This window comes from Manis pentadactyla, chromosome 4 (genome assembly GCF_030020395.1).
Source record: "Manis pentadactyla isolate mManPen7 chromosome 4, mManPen7.hap1, whole genome shotgun sequence".
Taxonomy (NCBI): domain Eukaryota; kingdom Metazoa; phylum Chordata; class Mammalia; order Pholidota; family Manidae; genus Manis; species Manis pentadactyla.
The window spans coordinates 72430970-72451647 of NC_080022.1; the positions used below are offsets into that span (position 1 = coordinate 72430970).

The 20678-nt window shown below is 39.4% G+C and overlaps 1 protein-coding gene across 2 annotated transcripts in view; it reads left to right on the top strand.

Moving 5' to 3' along the window:
* The first annotated feature begins 1590 nt into the window (after positions 1 to 1590).
* DNAI3 (dynein axonemal intermediate chain 3) overlaps positions 1591 to 20678 on the top strand; it is a 90550-nt gene continuing 71462 nt past the window's right edge. Inside the window, exons 1-3 of one of the 2 annotated variants that reach the window (XM_036890312.2) lie at positions 1591 to 2111; positions 9983 to 10078; positions 11018 to 11056. In XM_036890312.2, the coding sequence (XP_036746207.2) occupies positions 9997 to 10078; positions 11018 to 11056 (121 nt within the window). In that variant the 5' untranslated portion in view covers positions 1591 to 2111; positions 9983 to 9996. The remainder of the gene's footprint in view (positions 2112 to 9982; positions 10079 to 11017; positions 11057 to 20678) is intronic. The other variant, XM_036890311.2, reaches the window with a different exon arrangement.

The window sequence follows — 20678 nt, forward strand, 5'->3', positions numbered from 1 at the left end:
AGATCTGATTGGTAAATAACATTGAATAAGGATTTTAGATAATTAAAAAAATGAAAACAAATGTGAATACAATGTGGAGCAGAATGCAAAAACTTCATGAATTCTTTATATGAAACAAATATATTTCAGTTGCAGAAGTCAATTTTAAGGTATAACCCTCTCATACCATCAATCAGCCTATTAACAACTCCGAGACCCTGTGGTTTCATGCCCCTGAACTCTTAAAGGCTTCAGTGGAGAAGCACGGAACTAAACGTTGGGTGGAACCAGGCAGAGAGAAAGGAAATGAGGTTAGGGAAAAAACTCATTATCCTCCAGATATCTTTAAGGTCTCTTTCATAACCCCTTTCATGTTGTACAGGTTTCCATATGCCAGGTTGAGAATTTTTAAGCAGGGTGATGTCAGGATTGAATCTCTGTTTTAGAACACTCTGTGGCAACTTGGCAAATGCATTAGAGAGGAGACAGAACAAGAAAAGAAAGTATTATTCTCATCTAGGTGAGGGATGAGGCAAACCTGAAATAAAACAGAGGCAGATGGATTATTTGAGAGAGAATTTAGGAAAGGAGAATAATAGAACTCAGTGACATGTTGACTGTGAGTGGTAGGAGTCAAGGATGGCTCTCAGATTTCTAGCTTTGCAAACAGATGGATGATGGATACTATTACCTAAGGTACAAAATAAAGGAGGAAAAAAAGTTTCTGAAAGTTAATAAGTTGACTTTTGTCTTTGTAAGATGAAAAGACTGTAGTGCAGTAATAATTCATTCAATGTCTTTATTCGTTTATTCATTCATTACCTTTATGTAATAACTATTACACATCATGAATGAAGCTAGACATGTATTTGAAAATGTCCAATAGGTAGAGGAAGTTCAGGTCTGGAATTTGAATGACATATTGAGCTGAAAGTACAGAAATAGAAGTCACTGATGTGTTTACAAGGGCAGTTGAAGCTAAGATGGATAGATCTGATGCCACCAGGAGAGGGCAAAGAGTAAGAGAACTCAGGACTGAGCCCAGGGAGAAAACTAAGCTTTCAGTGTAAGGGAGTGGAAGAGCCTGGGAAAAGATTGTCACAGTGTCACAATAAGTCTTCCTCCTATCTTTGTTTTTTTAATGATTTCTTTAGTAAAATTTATTTGCATGTTACACAAACTCTTCAGAAATTGATCTTCCTACAATCCATGTAAAGTCGTCTTATTTATGATCGTTAAATTTCAGATGTTATGAATCTAAAAGCCTCTTCTCAAATATTTTCATTGAAATTTGGCTTAAAAATTAATTTAGATCAATTGCGTAATTTTCTTAAATTCTGCGAGCTTACAAATCAGGAAGTTTCAATCATTTTTTAAAGAAAAGGGGGGACATGGTGTTGAGAGAGATGAGCTTCACTGTATGAATCCCGTATGACCCATAATCACAGATCAGGTAAACCTTGGAATCACAGAGGGATTTAATTTTCTTCCCCTGAGACTCATACTTCTAGTATGAGTCAAACTCTCTATAAAACTTATTTTGGCAAGGAAAAGGAAACACACCATAAGTTCTGGGACACCCAATCAAGCCGGATTTTTTCTCCTTCACGCCAGAATCCAGGACCGGTTCTTGGGAGGGCTCCAGATCGCCGCTGGGGTGAGCGGAGCAGCTGCCCTGAGCGATCCCAAGCCCTCAATCTTCATACCCTGCTGCTAGAGACCACACTCTAGAAGGACCCTCCTTTGGATACGAGCACGAACCAAGCCTGTCATACCTGGAGACAGACCGGGCCACTGCCCTCAACATACCTACACACAAACTCCTTCCTTGTAGCGGCAAACTGCGGGTCTCGCACAGTTTCAGGGTGCTTGACGTAATCACTACAGCAACCAATCACAAGCCTGTTCTGAAAACAGTGCGAGGGAGTGGACACTGTATTGGTGGTGGTGCTTTGTCAATCTCAGCAGAGGCACCTCCTTTTTTCTCTTAGCAACGGAAGCGTCATAGCAACAGCCTGAGGCTGCGGTTTGCGTACCGAAAGAGAAGTCAAACTCCATCTCCAGATCTCAAGGAGTTTTTCTCCAGGGTGCTGCAAAGAGGCCTCTTTTCCCTCCAGTTCGGCAGATGTCAGGTAAGGGAATCTCTGAATGGGAAAGGAGGTTTGGGAAACTATTTTATTCACTCTCTCAAGGGCGTTTGGAACACACGCTGTGCCAGCGATGTGCTTGAAAAATGATGACCACAAAAATGTACAAAACTTTCCTCGATTTTAAAGAACTTCCAGCTTAGCGAAGACAAAAAAAATAGCAGAGCAGTTAATCACACTCCAAGAACTGTGAGGGCAGGTACTGTCTTGTTCACAGGTTGTACATCCCCAATATCTATCACATTACCTGGCACATAGTTAGAAGCTTCATAAATGATGGATGGATGGATGGATGGATGGATGGATGGATGGATGGATGGATAGTGGATGGATGGATGGATGGACGGATGGATGAAAAGGAAAACAGAATGATCCTGATATAGGGGATCAAAGAAGAAAAGACTAATATAGGCCAAAATAGTTTGATGACCAAAACTGTCAAGAAAGGGCTGGTGTTAGAATGAAGATGAATGGGAGAACACTAATGCTGTGAAAGTAAAGACCTTGTCTTATTTCTCCAGTGACCTCCAGTACTTGATTGCTGCTCAATAATTTTTCTCTTCTTCTCCACAGTGTATGCTGAATGTTGAGTGAATTCAAAGCAATCTTTCAGGCAACTCTTGAGTTTGAGGCCTTCTGCATTTGCAGGGGCCTGGCATAATTAACTACACTACAGCATGATTACAAACTGTCAGGGAGAAAAAGATTGTTTCAGCCTGAGTGAGAAAGTTGGAGAGGCTTGAAGAGAGTATTGGAGTTGAGCCTTGAAGAGTGAGTAAGACGTAAGCCAGCAGAGAAATGTGTGCATAGTGTGGAGCAGTATACAGGGAAGTGACTTTAAGTTTGCATTTTAAAAGGAAAGCTGTAAAAACCTTCCCTGTGGGCGACTGTTCTGGTTGGAACAGAGGTAGGAGGGCAAGTTAAATGTCCGTGATCTAGTCAGAGGACAGGGGGAGAGGATTCTGTGGATAGAAAAAAAAAGTTACATTTATTTTTACTAACCACTAATTGAAATGTATGCATTTGATAACAAACCACAGTGGTATTAGCAAGAATTTTGGCTTTGTCACACCAAGAAATCACAGCTCTTTTCATGTTACATTATGGATGTTATAGATATATTATTTATGCTCATCGCTTCTTCGAACTTAAGGTAGTAATTAAGACCACTGCTAGTGGTTGCAATTGAATAATAAATATCTTGTTATTTAATGTGTTAATAAAGAAGCACTTGCATTATTGTATCATAATTTTTAAAGTAGTTTGAAAATTGTATTTCAATATGATCTGCCTCCCTTGTAATCCCATGTTTTCATCTGATGCATGGGTTTCTCCAAGCTGCCAGAGTGATTCATGGCACAAAACAGTTAGAAACTCCTGGTATCTAGCAGGACATGTTGAAGGCCTGACCCACAGGAGGCTCTGGGAGAGGGGCTTGAAATTTAGGACACCTTCCAAGGGAGAAGGGATGGGAAAGCATCTACTGAAATAAGTAAATATTCAGTCTTGGAAAGAGGGAAGTAGGTTGGGAGGAGGGAAACAAAAGTAGTAGGCAATTCAGAAATATAGGAACAATATTTGGAGGGTAGATGTACCATTGCAGGGTAGATGTATACTTGTCAGAAGATAGCTGCAGAGCCCAGGAGAACCTTGAAGTTTAATCAGGGTCTTGATGGAATTTGACCAAGGAGCAGCTGCTCCTAGAGACATATTTATCAGGATCCCAAGATGTTCCTCTTGGATCTTATTCTAAATCTCTATTTTAAAAAAGAAAGGGAGGCTTATGCACTTTGGGAAGAGAAAAGAGGGTGATGACCACCTAGGCAAGGCCAGCTCATTGAAGAAGTCTCAGGGAAGTAATCATTTCTAAGGAAGACTCTGGGCAAAGAGAAACAGCCAGTGCCACAGGTCTTCTCAGGATTAAAGATCTTGTGACTGGGAGTACAGTACATCTATAGAGGTAACAGACAGGAACATATAAGCAGGTGTGTGCATGAGAGCAGAATAAAGTGAGGAGAGGATGCTAATAATGGTTTAAATCACTGCATCATGTCAATTATAATTTGTGTCTCCTACCCCTTCATCTGCAGTAGTTATACTCCTGAATAATAGGGGCATCATAAAAAGTCAAGGATAAGTCTTGAAAGTTAGCTGCTTCAATTGGGAAGAGGAAAATGTGATGAGCATTTTCAGAGTAATCATGGACCTGGACATGACTGAAGGCAATTCTCCTGATAATCAGTGGTGCTATCACAGATTTTAACTGTTGCATGGAGGGACTTACCCCATTCTTGCTTCCCTCATAACTCTTTAAGGTCTTTGCTGTTAATGCAGAAGGTATAAATGTGTCCTTTAGTATATTGGTAGTGAAGAGGTATTCTGGAGTGGGTGAGATAATTTCCAAAGAAAATAAGTGATTTTAATATAAAAAATATTTAAATGGAATGCTTCAATATTTTTAGGTATTATCTTTCACAAACTTTATTTAGAAACTCATAGTGGCTTTGAAAATCAAATGTAATACAAACCACTGGGTTAGGCATGACCTTTTTTAAAGAGCTTATTCTACTAATAGCTCCCCACCTCATTCATAGTAAAAGCCAAAGTCCTCCTACGTGCCCTAGATCACTGTGGTGCATTTCATAATTGTCTCCAACTATTGTATTCACAACTATTGCCTCTCTTCCCTGTAAGAGGACCGTACCTTCCCACCCATTACCATGCAAATGTACATTCCTCCTCCATTATCAGAATTGGCTTTGTAACTTGCTTGGGCTGATGGAATATAAGCAGAAAGGACAGTGTGCCAGTGCCAGGGAGACTTAGGAGGCATTACATGGTTCTGGTAGCTCTCTCAATTCTTTTCTTCCACAAAAGTGTCAAATGGGGCTGCTCCTTCAGCCTGCTTTCTACAATAAGACTTGAAGCTGCAGCTCACCCACAGTTGCAACACAGGACATAAGAAAAATAAGTGTTTGTTGTATTTACTGAGATTTGGGGGACATTTATTATAGCAGCCAAGCAGACTAATACATACCCCCAGTCTTCCCTCACTCTGCTCCAGCCATCATGACTTTTTGCTATTTTCTTAAATGTGCCAAGCATGTTCCTGCCTCAGAACCTTTACATTTGTTCTCTCTGCCTGAAACACCCTTCCCTAATATCTACATGTCTGGCTCCTTCCCATCACTTAGGTCTTTGCTCTAATGTCACTTAAATGAGATCTTCCTTAATTGGCCAATATAAAACTGTAACTTCCTTACACCTACAATAGCTCTTGTTCCCACTCGATTTTTCTCCTCAATAGTCATCATCAGCTAAAATATCAATGATTTTTCTCCTTTGTTTGCTGTCTCTCCCCTATAATGTAAGGGTAATGGTTTTATCTATTTTGTTTGCTGTATTCCTACCTCCTAGGAGACCATCTGGTACATCAAAATTGTTCAACAAATATTGGTTGAATGAATGGTGGTGATAATAGTGAGTATATAGGATGACTCCAGGTGGTGTACAGAGTGTTTTGTAGTATTTTAAGTCAAATGCAGCTGGAATAGAACATGGAGAGGGATACACTAACAAAGAATTTTCTGAAAATAGGACAGGCCCAAGATTTTGAAAGTATGGTAAGACTGAGAAGTGGGATGGAGCATACCTGACAGCCTGAATAGTTGGATCAGAGTCATTCATACCAGAATATTTAAAAAGTAGAAATTCTTATTTTGTGAGAAGCAGAAAATGCTGATTAAATCATCACATCATACCTTTTTAGGTAAAGACAATAATTTTAAATAGTGTCATTTATAATGAAACACAGTAAAAAGTCATCACTGAAATCAAGAGTCCAGTCTTGTACAGAGATTAAAAGCATGTGGACATTGGAGCCAGACTGCTTGGGGTCATCCCTGACTCAACCACTCACATTCATGTATCTTCTCAGGCAAGTTACCCGACCTCTTAGGTCCTGTTTTCAAATCATAAAATGGGAATGAAGATAATAGTATTAATAAAATGCTTATCCAAAAGGGTAGTTAAAATGAAATAAAAAATATGTGTAAATTACTTACAACTGTAAATATGGCACATAGTAAGCACTCAACAAACATGAGCTATCATTATTCCATTTGAAAAACACACATGTGAAAAATCTGAAAGAAAAAAATGTATCCACACAAACACAGACCCACCCACCCAAACTTTGATCCAGATTTAGTAATCAAGGGACTAGGCATCAAATGAAACTTGTGATAGTTGAGTATGGGCTATAAAATAATGTTCAGTCTGTATTGCTTTATTAAAATGAGGCAATCCAGTCTCAGATAACTGAGCTTATGAGCATACAACTTTATTTCATTAAATCTTCACAACCATCTTATGAGGTAGAGTTTTATTATTATTCCCATTAAGCAGATGAATAAACTGAGACACAGAGGGCAAATACTTTGCCAAAGTTCACTCAGCTGGTTAAAGGTAGAGCCAGTTTTTAAACCCCAATGGTAAGACTGCTGAAATCACACTCCTAGCCATTTAATAACATGAGACAGATGTAAGGATGGAAAAGATGACAAGGATTTGATGTTATAACAATGGCCTTGGCCAGTGTTATGTCCTGTCAAAACTGATGTGATTCCATAGAAAACTTTTGGAGGTATTCTCTGACAGCACAAATAAGGACACAGAGGTTTGTACACATGCTAGACAGAAAACCTGTTTAAATTATGTTAATTAAAAAATTATCAAGTCCCGTCTCACATGGCTTCACAGCTGAATTGTACCAAACATTTAAAGAGCTAATACCCATCCTTCTTGAAGTATTCCAAAAAGTAGAAGAGGAGGGGATACTTCCAAACACATTCTAAGAGATCAGCATCACTTTCATACCAAAACCAGACAAGACACTACAAAAAAAATTGCAGGCCAATATACCTGATGAACATAGACGCAAAAATCCTCAACAAAATATTAGCAAACTGAATTCAAAAATACATCAAAAGGCTTATCCATTATGACCAAGTGGGATTTATTCCAGGGATACAAGGATGGCATAATATTTGTAAATCAATCAATATTGTATACCACATTAACAAAAAGAAGGATAAAAACCACATGACCATCCCAATAGATGCTGGAAAAGCATTTGACAAAATTCAACTCCATTCATGATAAAAACTCTCAACAAGATGGGTTTAGAGAGTATGTACCTCAACATAATAAAGATCTATATGACAAACCCACAGCTACATCTTTCTTAATGGCAAAAAGGTGAAAAGCTTTTCCTCTAAAATAGGGAACAAGACAAGGATGTCCACTCTCACTACTTTTATTCAACATAGTACTGGAGGTCTTATCAAAGTAATCAGACAAGACAAGAGATAAAAGGCATCCAAATTGATAAGGAAGAAGTTAAACTGTCACTATTTGCAGATGACATGACACTATACATAGAAAATCCTAAAGACTCCGCCAAAAACTTTTAGGATAACTGGGTTCAGCAAAGTTGGAGGATACAAAATTAATCCACATAAATCTGTTGTGTTCCTATATACTAACAATAAACAAGCAGAAAAATCAGGAAAACAACTCCATTTAAAACTGCATCAAAAATACCTAGGAATAAACCTAATCAAGGAGTCGAAAGACCTATACTCTGAAAACTATAAGACACTGATGAGAGAAATTAAAGAAGACACCAATAAATGGAAATCTGTATATGCGCTGGATAGGAATAATTAATATTGTAAAAATGGCCATCCTGCCCAAAGTAATCTACAGATTCAATGCAATCCCTACCAAAATAACAACAGCATTTTTCAATGAACTAGAACAAATAGTTCTAAAATTCATATAGAACCATAAAAGACCCCAAGTAGCCAAATCCATCCTGAGAAAGAAGAACAAAACTGTGGGTATTATGCTCCCTGACTTCAAGCTATACTACAAAGCTACAGTAATCGAAAGAGTATAGTACTGGCACAAGAACACATCCATAGATCAATAGAACAGACTAGAAAGCCCAGATATAAACTCATGCATATGTGATCAATTAATATACAATAAAGGAGCCACACAACCTCTTTAACAGCTGGTACGGGGAACACTGGACAGACACATGCAAGAAAATGAAACTGGGTTACAGTCTAACTCCATACACAAAAGTAAACTCAAAATGGATCAAAGACCCCAATGTAAGACATGAAGCCATAAAACTCTTAGAAGAAAACATAGGTACAAATTTCTTGAACATAATTATGAGCAATTTTTTTCTGGGAGTATCTCTCTAGGCAAGAGAAACAAAATAAAAAATGAGCAAGTGGGACTACATCAAATTAAAGAGCTCTGTACAGCAAAGGACACCATTAGCAGAACAAAAAGGCATCCCATAGTATAGGAGAATATTTTTGTAAACAGCTCATCTGATGAGGGGTTTTACATCATAAATACATAAAAAGCCCACATGCCTCAACACCAAAAGAAACTAATAACCTGATTAAAAATGGGCAGAGGACCTGAACAGACATTTCTCCAAAGGAGAAATACAGATGGCTAACAGGTACATGAAAAAATGCTCCACATCGCTAACCATCATGAAAATGCAAACTCAAATCATGATGAGATACCACCCCACTCCTGTTAGAATGGCCACCCTCCAAAGACAAGAAATAACAAGTGTTGGTAAGGATGTGGAGAAATGGAAACCCTGTACACACTGTTGGTGGGATGTAAATTGGGGCAGTCACTGTGGAAAGCAGTATGGATGTTCCTCAAAAACTAAAAATAGAAATACCATTCAACCCAGCAATTCCACTTCTAGGAATTTACCTGAAGAAAATAAAATCCCTGACTTGAAAAGATATATGCACCCCTATGTTTATTGTTGCATTATTTACAATAGCCAAGATATGGAGGCAACCTAAGTGTCCAACGATAGATGAATGGATAAAGAAGATGTGGTACATATGCACAATGGAATATTATTCAGTCATTTAAAAAAAGAAATCCTGCCATTTTCAACAACATGGATGGATCTAGGGGATATTATGCTAAGTGAAATAAGCCAGGCAGTGAAAGACAAATACCATATGATTTCATTTATTTGTGAAACCTAAAAACAAAGGATAACAGAATGAACAAAATGGCAGTAGACTCATAGATACTGAGAAGTTGGTGGCTACCATGGGCGAAGGGGTTGGGGTGGGTGGGTGAGGAGCATTAGGGGGATAAAGGGGAACAAAAATTCTCAATCATAATAAATTGGTCACTGGGATGGTGGTACAGCTCATTGCCTACCATTCTGTAATATCTTCCTATGTTGACAGACAGTAACTATACTAGTGGGGATGAAGATTTAATAATATGCATAATTATTGAACCACTGTGTTGTATACTTGAAACCAACATAAGATTGTATATCAATGACACTGCAATAAAAAAATTATGTGCGTGTATGCATGTTGTGGGCCTGGGTCTGCCCATGGACTTTAATCTGTATTTGCAGTTTGGGCACCTGTTTGGGAGCAGGGACAGGGCAATGCAGAGTAAATCCCTGGGATGGAAATTGCAGCAAGAGGCAGAGAAACCAATGTCCTCTGTCATGCTTCCATGGAAAGGCCTGAGGCTGAAACCTTGAAGGGCAGGCAGACCGATTCCTTGTACTTCAGTTGAATGGCCCCATGGAATGGCAAGATCTTATCAGTGAGATGGCTGCAGTAAACCTTCCGTCACAGTACACCCATTCTATGAAAACACATGTTGATTTAGCCAAAGACAAAGCTTAGAAAACATATTATTACTTACTAATTGATAATGCTTACTATTTGACACTATAAAACAGAATTTACTAATATTATCTTTTTATGCAGCTTAAATCAGAGCCATGGCTCCAAAATCTCCAAAACAAAAAAGCCCAGGTGGCCGGAAAAAGGCAAAACACAGTAAAAATAAACCAACGCTACCTGGTAGGATTATTTTTTCATTAATAGGATTTTTATGGATTTAATATTTGTATACATGTTAGAAGCCAAAATGATCATGGTTTTGTTGTGGGTCAAGTTTGTTCCCTGGGTTCTTGTCCCCACTGAAACAAACCGAAAGGCAGAGGCACAATAGGTTTTATATGAATAAATTGCAAGGGAGAAGTAGGCCAGAGTCAAAGTACACAGAGGCCCGGATCTTTTAGGGGAGGGTTTATTTATCATGTCTTAGCCCTGAGGTGCCTCTTTGATTGACAGTTCTAGTTACACACCCATGCCTCTTGGTGTGCCTGTCTTTTCCCGAAAACCATATGGAAAAAGCCCACCATAGGGTGGACATTTGGGAGGGGGAAGCAAAACTGCTATTTTATTTTAATAAGGTTATGATAAGGGGTGGTTTGGACAGTTGTTAGTTTGTTGAATGGCTCCCATGTTGTGATCTGTTTGGGACTGGTTTGGCATGGTCCCAATAGGCAAGGAAGTTATCCACCTGCAAAGCCTTTGTTGTCTTCAATGGGAACCCCTCATGGGTGTTTTTTCCTTTGAGAACCTTGTCTTCCCCTTCCCCAGCTGCTATTCTACCTAACAATTTTACATATCAAATTACCTTAAATATTTTTGCTGTTATAAAGACAAACACATGTGGAATTTAGAATATGGAGATTTATTCTTAGTTCTGATTCATCTTATTACATGTCAATTAAATGACATATAATGAATGCCATAGCAAATATATCACTAAAAGATAATTTGGTGAAAAGACAATTATTCAGATTCGATTTAATTATTCATAAAATAGCTCAAGTCTCCATTGTATATTTACATTTATGTTCTGTGTTTTGAGGCTCTGTAAAATATTGTAATAAACTAAGATGTTTATTTGATTAAAAAATGTAAATTTGATATCATTTTATTATATTCTAGTTAGAGAAGAAGCAGAACCTATGAATATGGAGAGCATGGGTAAGTGGAAATATAATTTAGAATTTATGTTCCCAATTTTATATTTTAATATACAATAAGCAAGCAAGAATACAACAAATTGAAGTGATTGATCAAAATGTACACAGGCTGAAATGTACATGGCTATAAAATTACATTATTTAAAATGAAAATTTTTAAAGAGAAAACAGAGCATTTCTAACTGAGAAATAGACTTGAACCAAGCAGTCCCTTAAAATCCAACATGGCATGATTATTGAGAGGCCTTTTGTTACTATAATGTGTTGTACATTTCCAAGTTTTTACTTTTATTAGAATAATATTTTTCAGACTTTGGCTCACTGACAATACTTCTCTGTGCCTCATCATAAGATTCCATTATTTCAAGGAAAGCAGCTGATTTTTTTTTTTTTTTTTTTTTAATAATTATTTTTTATTGAAGGGTAGTTGACACACAGTATTACATTACATGAGTTTCAAGTGTACAACACAGTGGTAGAACATTTATATACATAATTCTAGGTTCCAGCTATCACCCTACCAGGCTGTTACAATATCTTGACTATATTCCTTATGCTATACATTACATCCCGGTTACTAATTTATTTTACATTTGGAAGTCTGTCCTTTTTTTTTTTTTTTTTTTGTGAGGGCATCTCTCATATTTATTGATCAAATGGTTGTTAACGACAATAAAATTCTGTATAGGGGAGTCAATGCTCAATGCACAATCATTATTCCACCCCAAGCCTAATTTTTGTCAGTCTCCAATCTTCTGAGGCATAACAAACAAGTTTTTACATGTAGAACAAATTCTTACATAATGAATAAGTTACATAGTGAACAGTACAAGGGCAGTCATCACAGAAACTTTCGGTTTTGCTCATACATTATGAACTATAAACAGTCAGTTCAAATATGAATACTGATTTGGTTTTTCTACTTGATTTATATGTGGATACCACATTTCTCTCTTTATTATTATTATTTTTAATAAAATGCTGAAGTGGTAGGTAGATACAAGATAAAGGTAGAAAACATAGTTTAGTGTTGTAAGAGAGCACATGTAGATGATCAGGTGTGTGCCTGTAGACTATGTGTTAATCCAAGCTAGACCAGGGCAATAAAACATCCACGTATGCAGAAGATTTCTCTCAGAACGGGGGGGTGAGGTTCTAAGCCTCACCTCTGTTGATCCCCAATTTCTCACCTGATGGCCCCCCTGCAACTGTGCCTGTCTTAGGTTGTTCCTCCCTTGAGGAATCTTACCCGTCTCTGGCTAACCAGTCATCTTCCGGGGCCATACAGGGAAATGTGAAGTTGGTAAGTGAGAGAGAAGCCTTATTGTTTGAAAAAGTTAGCTTTTTACTTCTTTGCATATTTATGCCCTGTGGCTTCTATGCCCAGCATTTGTCTTGAGGTATCTTTACCACTTGGAAGAATTATGATACTCGGTAAATTTGATATGAGGCACGAATTCTATTTAAGGGTTGTAATTAGGAAGGAAGAAGAAAAGCTATAGAAGTAGCAGGCGGAAGAAAACATGGGAAGATTGATTATTTCTTTGATATATCTTCTTGTAGAGTAACTTCAGCATGTATAGGTTTTAAGCTACTACTTAAATTGCACACACACATTAACATAATAGGAGTATAGTTACATAACCAAAGCATATCTGTAATTACCAGCCATCTGCAGTGAAACCAAGAAAACCAGTTAGGCACCTTAGGCATTTGTGAAAACTTATCTATGATATGGTGGATATTGTCCAAATGAACTTGAACAGTCTGAGAGAAATCAGACAAATTAAAACAACCCATTCCTGGGGACTGTTCACATGCCATATGTTCTTTTAACAATAAATAGTTTGTAGTTGTAAGACTTTGGAGCGCTACAATTTGCACTTCTCCAAATTCTTGGTTGAGTTCCAACAGTATAGATCCAGTCCAATTTTGTTGTTTTACTGTATGCACAGGCCAGCTTAGATATCTCCTTCCTCATTCCCATGGCAGGTCCAGGAACTGGTGGGATGAGTGCATCTACAGCTGTAGCAGTGCGTGGATCTTTGTTGGGGTTTTTTGATGATCATCTTCTGTCATGAGTCTTCCAGAGGGTGCAGATGTTGGAAGTTCTTTTTCATATCATATCTTAGTTCATTTTCGGGGTAGCCCAATTAGGCTTTGATCCTCTGTATAAACACAAACAGACCCTTTGCCTACACTTTTATATGCCCTTTACACCCTTGTGTAGAACTCGTTGGAGGTTACCACACAGGAACTGCCCTTTTTTTTTTTTTTTTTTTTTTTTTGCTATCACTAATCTACACTTACATGACGAATATTATGTTTACTAGGCTCTCCCCTATACCAGGTCTCCCCTATAAACCCCTTTACAGTCACTGTCCATCAGCGTAGCAACCTGTTGTAGAATCACTACTTGCCTTCTCTGTGTTGTACAGCCCTCCCTTTTCTCCTACCCCCCCATGCATGTTAATCTTAATACCCCCCTACTTCTCCCCCCCTTATCCCTCCCTACCCACCCATCCTCCCCAGTCCCTTTCCCTTTGGTACCTGTTAGTCCATTCTTGAGTTCTGTGATTCTGCTGCTGTTTTGTTCCTTCAGTTTTTCCTTTGTTCTTATATTCCACAGATGAGTGAAATCATTTGGTATTTCTCTTTCTCTGCTTGGCTTGTTTCACTGAGCATAATACCCTCCAGCTCCATCCATGTTGCTGCAAATGATTGGATTTGCCCTTTTCTTATAGCTGAGTAGTATTCCATTGTGTATATGTACCACATCTTCTTTATCCATTCATCTATTGATGGACATTTAGGTTGCTTCCAATTCTTGGCTATTGTAAATAGTGCTGCAATAAACATAGGGGTGCATCTGTCTTTCTCAAACTTGATTGCTGCATTCTTAGGGTAAATTCCTAGGAGTGGAATTCCTGGGTCAAATGGTAAGTCTGTTTTGAGCATTTTGATGTACCTCCATACTGCTTTCCACAATGGTTGAACTAACTTACATTCCCACCAGCAGTGTAGGAGGGTTCCCCTTTCTCCACAGCCTCGCCAACATTTGTTGTTGTTTGTCTTTTGGATGGCAGCCATCCTTACTGGTGTGAGGTGATACCTCATTGTAGTTTTAATTTGCATTTCTCTGATAATTAGGGATGTGGAGCATCTTTTCATGTGTCTGTTGGCCATCTGTATTTCTTTTTTGGAGAACTGTCTGTTCAGTTCCTCTGCCCATTTTTTAATTGGGTTATTTGTTTTTTGTTTGTTGAGGCGTGAGAGCTCCTTATATATTCTGGACGTCAAGCCTTTATCGGATGTGTCATTTTCAAATATATTCTCCCATACTGTAGGGATCCTTCTTGTTCTATTGATGGTGTCTTTTGCTGTACAGAAGCTTTTCAGCTTAATATAGTCCCACTTACTCATTTTTGCTGTTGTTTTCCTTGCCCGGGGAGATATGTTCAAGAAGAGGTCACTCATGTTTATGTCTAAGAGGTTTTCGCCTATGTTTTCTTCCAGGAGTTTAATGGTTTCATGGCTTACATTCAGGTCTTTGATCCATTTTGAGTTTACTTTTGTATATGGGGTTAGACAATGGTCCAGTTTCATTCTCCTACATGTAGCTGTCCAGTTTTGCCAGCACCACCTGTTGAAGAGACTGTCATTTCGCCATTGTATGTCCATGGCTCCTTTATCAAATATTAATTGACCATATATGTCTGGGTTAATGTCTGGATTCTCTAGTCTGTTCCATTGGTCTGTGGCTCTGCTCTTGTGCCAGTACCAAATTGTCTTGATTACTATGGCTTTATAGTAGAGCTTGAAGTTGGGGAGTGAGATCCCCCCAACTTTATTCTTCTTTCTCAGGATTGCTTTGGCTATTCGGGGTCTTTGGTGTTTCCATATGAATTTTTGAATTATTTGTTCCAGTTCATTGAAGAATGTTGCTGGTAGTTTCATAGGGATTGCATCAAATCTGTATATTGCTTTGGGCAGGATGGCCATTTTAACGATATGAATTCTTCCTAGCCACGAGCATGGGATGAGTTTCCATCTGTTAGTGTCCCCTTTAATTTCTCTTAAGAGTGACTTGTAGTTTTTAGAGTATAAGTCTTTCACTTCTTTGGTTAGGTTTATTCCTAGGTATTTTATTTTTTTTGATGCAATTGTGAATGGAGTTGTTTTCCTGATTTCTCTCTCTGTTGGTTCATTGTTAGTATATAGGAAAGCCACAGATTTCTGTGTGTTGATTTTGTATCCTGCAACTTTGCTGTATTCCGATATCAGTTCTAGTAGTTTTGGGGTGGAGTCTTTAGGGTTTTTTATGTACAGTATCATGTCATCTGCAAATAGTGACAGTTTAACTTCTTCTTTACCAATCTGGATTCCTTGTATTTCTTTATTTTGTCTGATTGCCGTGGCTAGGACCTCCAGTACTATGTTAAATAACAGTGGAGAGAGTGGGCATCCCTGTCTAGTTCCCGATCTCAGAGGAAATGCTTTCAGCTTCTCGCTGTTCAATATAATGTTGGCTGTGGGTTTATCATAGATGGCCTTTATTATGTTGAGGTACTTGCCCTCTATTCCCATTTTGCTGAGAGTTTTTAACATGAATGGATGTTGAACTTTGTCAAATGCTTTTTCAGCATCTATGGAGATGATCATGTGGTTTTTGTCTTTCTTTTTGTTGATGTGGTGGATGATGTTGATGGACTTTCGAATGTTGTACCATCCTTGCATCCCTGGAATGAATCCCACTTGGTCATGGTGTATGATCCTTTTGATGTATTTTTGAATTCGGTTTGCTAATATTTTGTTGAGTATTTTTGCATCTACGTTCATCAGGGATATTGGTCTGTAGTTTTCTTTTTTGGTGGGGTCTTTGCCTGGTTTTGGTATTAGGGTGATGTTAGCTTCATAGAATGAGTTTGGGAGTATCCCCTCCTCCTCTATTTTTTGGAAAACTTTAAGGAGAATGGGTATTATGTCTTCCCTGTATGTCTGATAAAATTCCGAGGTAAATCCATCTGGCCCGGGGGTTTTGTTCTTTGGTAGTTTTTTGATTACCTCTTCAATTTCGTTGCTGGTAATTGGTCTGTTTAGATTTTCTGTTTCTTCCTGGGTCAATCTTGGAAGGTTATATTTTTCTAGGAAGTTGTCCATTTCTCCTAGGTTTCCCAGCTTGTTAGCATATAGGTTTTCATAGTATTCTCCAATAATTCTTTGCATTTCCGTGGGGTCCGTCGTGATTTTTCCTTTCTCGTTTCTGATACTGTTGATTTGTGTTGACTCTCTTTTCTTCTTAATAAGTCTGGCTAGAGGCTTATCTATTTTGTTTATTTTCTCGAAGAACCAGCTCTTGGTTTCATTGATTTTTGCTATTGTTTTATTCTTCTCAATTTTATTTATTTCTTCTCTGATCTTTATTATGTCCCTCCTTCTGCTGACCTTAGGCCTCATCTGTTCTTCTTTTTCCAATTTCGATAATTGTGACATTAGACCATTCATTTGGGATTGCTCTTCCTTTTTTAAATATGCTTGGATTGCTATATACTTTCCTCTTAAGACTGCTTTTGCTGTGTCCCACAGAAGTTGGGGCTTAGTGTTGTTGTTGTCATTTGTTTCCATATATTGCTGGATCTCCATTTTGATTTGGTCATTGATCCATTGATTATTTAGGAGCGTGTTGTTAAGCCTCCATGTGTTCGTGAGCCTCTTTGCTTTCTTTGTACAGTTTATTTCTAGTTTTATGCCTTTGTGGTCTGAAAAGTTGGTTGGTAGGATTTCAATCTTTTGGAATTTTCTGAGGCTCTTTTTGTGGCCTAGTATGTGGTCTATTCTGGAGAATGTTCCATGTGCACTTGAGAAGAATGTATATCCCGCTGCTTTTGGATGTAGAGTTCTATAGATGTCTATTAGGTCCATCTGCTCTACTGTGTTGTTCAGTGCTTCCGTGTCCTTACTTATTTTCTGCCCAGTGGTTCTATCCTTTGGGGTGAGTGGTGTGTTGAAGTCTCCTAGAATGAATGCATTGCAGTCTATATCCCCCTTTAGTTCTGTTAGTATTTGTTTCAGATATGCTGGTGCTCCTGTGTTGGGTGCATATATATTTAGAACGGTTATATCCTCTTGTTTGACTGAGCCCTTTATCATTATGTAGTGTCCTTCTTTATCTCTTGTTACTTTCTTTGTTTTGAAGTCTATTTTGTCTGATATTAGTACTGCAACCCCTGCTTTCTTCTCACTGTTGTTTGCTTGAAATATGTTTTTCCATCCCTTGACTTTTAGTCTGTACATGTCTTTGGGTTTGAGGTGAGTTTCTTGTAAGCAGCATATAGATGGGTCTTGCTTTTTTATCCATTCTGTTACTCTGTGTCTTTTGATTGGTGCATTCAACCCATTAACATTTAGGGTGACTATTGAAAGATATGTACTTATTGCCATTGCAGGCTTTAAATTCGTGGTTACCAAAGGTTCAAGGTTAGCCTCTTTAGTATCTTACTGCCTAACTTAGCTCGCTTATTGAGCTGTTATATACACTGTCTGGAGATTCTTTTCTTCTCTCCCTTCTTGTTCCTCCTCCTCGATTCTTCATATGTTGGGTGTTTTGTGCTGTGCTCTTTCTAGGAGTGCTCCCATCTAGAGCAGTCCCTGTAAGATGTTCTGTAGAGGTGGTTTGTGGAAAGCAAATTCCCTCAGCTTTTGTTTGTCTGGGAATTGTTTAATCCCACCGTCATATTTGAATGATAGTCGTGCTGGATACAGTATCCTTGGTTCAAGGCCCTTCTGTTTCATTGTATTAAATATATCATGCCATTCTCTTCTGGCCTGTAGGGTTTCTGTTGAGAAATCTGACGTTAGCCTGATGGGTTTCCCTTTATAGGTGACCTTTTTCTCTCTAGCTGCCTTTAACACTCTGTCCTTGTCCTTGATCTTTGCCATTTTAATTATTATGTGTCTTGGTGTTGCCCTTCTTGGATCCTTTCTGTTGGGGGTTCTGTGTATTTCCGTGGTCTGTTTGATTACTTCCTCCCCCAGTGTGGGGAAGTTTTCAGCAATTATTTCTTCTAAGATACTTTCCATCTCTTTGCCTCTCTCTTCTTCTTCTGGGACCCCTATAATACGGATATTGCTCCTTTTAGATTGGTCACACAGTTCTCTTAATATTGTTTCATTCCTGGAGATCCTTTTGTCTCTCTCTATGTCAGCTTCCATGCGTTCCTGTTCTCTGATTTCAATTCCATCAATGGCCTCTTGCATTCTATCCATTCTGCTTATAAACCCTTCCAGAGTTTGCTTCATTTCTGCGATCTCCTTTCTGGCATCTGTGATCTCTTTCCGGACTTCATCCCATTTCTCTTGCGTATTTCTCTGCATCTCTGTCAGCATGTTTATGATTCTTATTTTGAATTCTTTGTCAGGAAGACTGGTTAGGTCTGTCTCCTTCTCTGGTGTTGTCTCTGTGATCTTTGTCTGCCTGTAGCTTTGCCTTTTCATGGTGATAGGAATAGTCTGCAGAACTGGGACGAGTGACGGCTGGAAGGACTTCTTTTCTTGTTGGTTTATGGCCCTCCTCTCCTGGGAGAACAGCGGCCTCTAGTGGCTTGTGCTGCGCAGCTGCGCGCAGACAGGGTTTCTGCTTCCTGCCCGGCTGCTATGGAGTTAATCTCCGCTGTTGCTGTGGGCGTGGCCTGGCTCGGGCAGCTACTCCAAAATGGTGGAGTCGCGTTGGAGCAGGAGCTGCTGGGAGGCTATTTATCTCCGTAAGGGGCCTCCCTGCTCCCTGCAGCCCAGGGGTTAGGGTGCCCAGAGGTCCCGGATTCCCTACCTCTGGATTAAGTGGCCCGCCCTGCCCCTTTAAGACTTCCAAAAAGCACCCGCCAAAACAAAACAACGACCACAAAAAAAAACAAGAAAAAAAATTTTTTTAATTAAAAAAAAAAAAAGGTGGTCGTTCGTTTTTCTTTATTCTCCGGTGCCAGCCTCAGGCCTCTGCTCACCGGTCTTTCTGCCCTGTTTCCCTAATATCGGGGTCCCTGTCCCTTTAAGACTTCCAAAAAGCGCTCGCCAAAACAAAGCAGCAAAAAAGCAAAAAAAAAAAAAATGGTCGCGCGCTTTTCTTATGTCCTCTGTCGCCCAGCCTCCACTGCCTGCTCACTGTTCTTGCTGCCCTGTTTTCCCAGTATCGAGGGCCCTGCACTCTGGCCCGGATGGCTGGGGCTGGGTGTTCGGCAGCCCTGGGCTCCGTCTCCCTCCCGCTCTGCCTGCTCTTCTCCCGCCGGGAGCTGGGGGGAGGGGCGCTCGGCTCCCGCGGGGCCGGGGCTTGTATCTTACCCCCTTCGCGAGGCGCTGGGTTCTCTCAGGTGTGGATGTGGTCTGGATATTGTCCTGTGTCCTCTGGTCTTTATTCTAGGAAGGGTTGTCTTTGTTATATTTTCATAGATATATGTTGTTTTGGGAGGAGATTTCCGCTGCTCTACTCACGCCGCCATCTTCCGCCCCCTCCGAAAGCAGCTGATTTTTAAGCAAATAAACTAGAACTTAGACAACCAAACTCATGTTGTTCTTACTCTCAGAGGCTAAATAATCTTAATCCAATAGGATTTACTTGGTTTTGTTGTTATTGAAATTTACCTCTTAGTGTTGATCCAGAGGATGTGCTTTATGTTCCCAAACAGAAAGGAAACAGTGAGGGTGGGAGGAGGAAGATCTCAAAGCCTTGTTAACCCTTGTGAAGATTTTAGTCCTGTAGGATGGGGAGCTATTGCCGCCCTTTACTCATAGGAGTGATGGGATCTGAACATGCTTTTAAATCCTCACCCCGGCTGCCCTGTTGTGAACTGCATGGTCAAGGACAGAAGCAGAGACTAGTTAGGAAGCTCTTGCAGTTATCCAGGAAAGAGATGGTGGTAGCTTGGGCCAGGGCAGCAGGGAGACAGTGGGAGGATGTCAACGAACACTAAGGGGCACTGGGACAGGCCTATGCGATAATACAAATCATATGTTATACATCAGTTGTCCTGCATATTAAAAGTTGCTTAAATAACCCTTATGACTCCTTTCTCACCCTCAACACATTCTCACTCCCATCTAAGCCATCCTAACTCTTGTCAGTTCTTCCTCTAAAATAGATCTCAAACCCATCCACTTCACATTATCTCCACACCTCTCACTTAAGATTAGTTCCTTAGGCCTTCGTCAGTATCACTGCTTCCACTTGGCCTCCTTCTGCACTGCACAGGCTGGCCACATCCCCTTCCTGCTCAAACTCTCCATGGCTTTACTTTGTCATTTTGGTGGTCCTGGCTCTGCCTTCCTCTCTGGCTGTGTCTCTGTCCTCGCCCCCTATTTATAGCCCACCAGCAATGCTGAGCACAGAACATACCAGATTTACTCGTGCCTTGGGGCCTTGCACATGCTGTTCCCAGTGCCTGGATGGCTCTATCCCAGATTTTTATGTAACTATCTCCTTCTCATCATTCATATCTGAACTCCAGTCCCACCTCTGCAAGAGGCTTTCTTGACCTCTCCTTTACTTAGTATTCTGTTTTATTGTCTTCATAGTACTTATCAATATAATTCTGAAATTACAGCCAATTCTTATTCTTCTTGGAAGTCCTATACAG